Source organism: Nannospalax galili, unplaced genomic scaffold (genome assembly GCF_000622305.1).
Source record: "Nannospalax galili isolate Female #2095 unplaced genomic scaffold, S.galili_v1.0 C49061245, whole genome shotgun sequence".
NCBI lineage: Eukaryota > Metazoa > Chordata > Mammalia > Rodentia > Spalacidae > Nannospalax > Nannospalax galili.
In genome coordinates this window covers 1-1,483 of record NW_008476788.1, presented here as the reverse complement: position 1 = coordinate 1,483, position 1,483 = coordinate 1, and the positions used below count along the sequence as shown (strand labels likewise).

Below are 1,483 nucleotides of genomic sequence, written 5' to 3'. Positions count from 1 at the left end.
GAAGGAGAGGGAGGAAGGGAAGGAGGAGAGAAGGAAGAGAGGAAAAGAGTACTATATTTGGGGTGGCAATCCCTCCAATATGCTGTCCTTCTTCCAACCAGCAAGCCTGAGGCCAGACCTGGGCCACCCCACCCCATTCCCTGACCCTGAATGGCTACATATCCTTACCGTAATCATGGGCACAATGTAGCGCCAATTTTTGTTCAAGGCATCTAGCTGCTTCATCTCCTCTGGGCTAAAGCTGAAATCAAATACCTGGGAACAGGAAAGACAGCCTTGTGAGTGGTAGCTGGGGTCCCCCAATACTGTCTTCTTGGCCAGCCCAAATCAGGGGCAGAATGTATCTCAATAGACTAAAGAGGACAGAACCCATGACCAAGTACCTGAATGTTCTGAAGGATACGAGAAGGAGTGATACTTTTGGGGATGGTGATTACTTTCCTCTGAACCTGCCACCTAGGGTAGGGATCGAGCATAAGGAAAAAGAAGAAGAGTTAGTATTGAGGAACATTATCTTATCCTTCATGCAGCCTTCCCTAATTCCTTGACCACCTGAGCCCACTGGCATAGGAACATTGCCTCAGAGCCTCCCTCCAGATCACATGGCAAAATCCTCAGCCTCAAGCACTCAAATAATGAACTCACTCAATCCTTCCCTCCCAAATAGGCCTTCCTCATACCCTCCTAAGAGTTCCATTCCTAAGAATGCCGCATACCTCAGCAGGATCTGAGCTGGAGAGCGCCCATATTTTTCAGCCAGTGCCAGGACCACTGGTTCCTCAAGCAGGACAGGCTCATCAGGATGGCGCCAGGCACGATCAGAGGAACCCAAAGGGCTGTAGGCAGTCACCTCCAAGCCGCGTGCTTGGCAGTGGGCAATGAGCTCACTTTGAGCCAGGTATGGGTGGCATTCCACCTGAAACAAGTAACACTCCTTCACCATGGGATGACCACACCCAGCTTACCTGACCCCTTCCAGACACATGTCAGAACTAGCCCAACAGTGGGAACCTGCTGCCCACTGTTTTTCACTATTTTCCCTGGTGATCTCATTCTCTCCCAGGTTTTAAGCTCACCTTTATGCAGAACACTCCAACACTTCTGGTAACTTGCCAACTCCATTAGGAGTCTTACCACCTGTCCATTCATGTACCCCCTTCTACTCATAACCTCTGATCTGCTTGTAGTGCTCACCTGCAAGACAGCTGGGCGCACGGAGGCCACACTGAGAACATCATCAATCTGCCGACTGCTGAAGTTGGACAAGCCCAGTGCTCGTACCAGCCCCTTGGCCACAAGTGCCTCCAGAGCCTTCCAGGTCTCCTTATAGTGGATAGAGTCATATCTAATAGTTCCATCAGCATTCTTGGGGAAGGGATTGTCTCCCCGCCTGAGTGAGACAAAGCACCCGCAAGTGTGGGCACAAATGTCATACTACTGCCTGACCTGCCCATCCAACTATTCTATATACCATACTGTAAGA

The 1,483-nt window shown here is 50.4% G+C and overlaps 1 protein-coding gene across 1 annotated transcript; it reads right to left on the bottom strand.

Moving 5' to 3' along the window:
* Positions 1-16: 16 nt before the first annotated feature.
* Positions 17-1,434, bottom strand: LOC103728426 (aldo-keto reductase family 1 member A1-like; the record flags this gene model as incomplete). The annotated part of the gene is made up of 4 exons (XM_008826446.3): positions 17-255; positions 384-456; positions 717-916; positions 1,195-1,434. Coding segments are annotated over 4 exons (717 nt in total), but the record flags the coding sequence as incomplete, so codon positions are not given.
* Between the last annotated feature and the right edge of the window lie 49 nt (positions 1,435-1,483).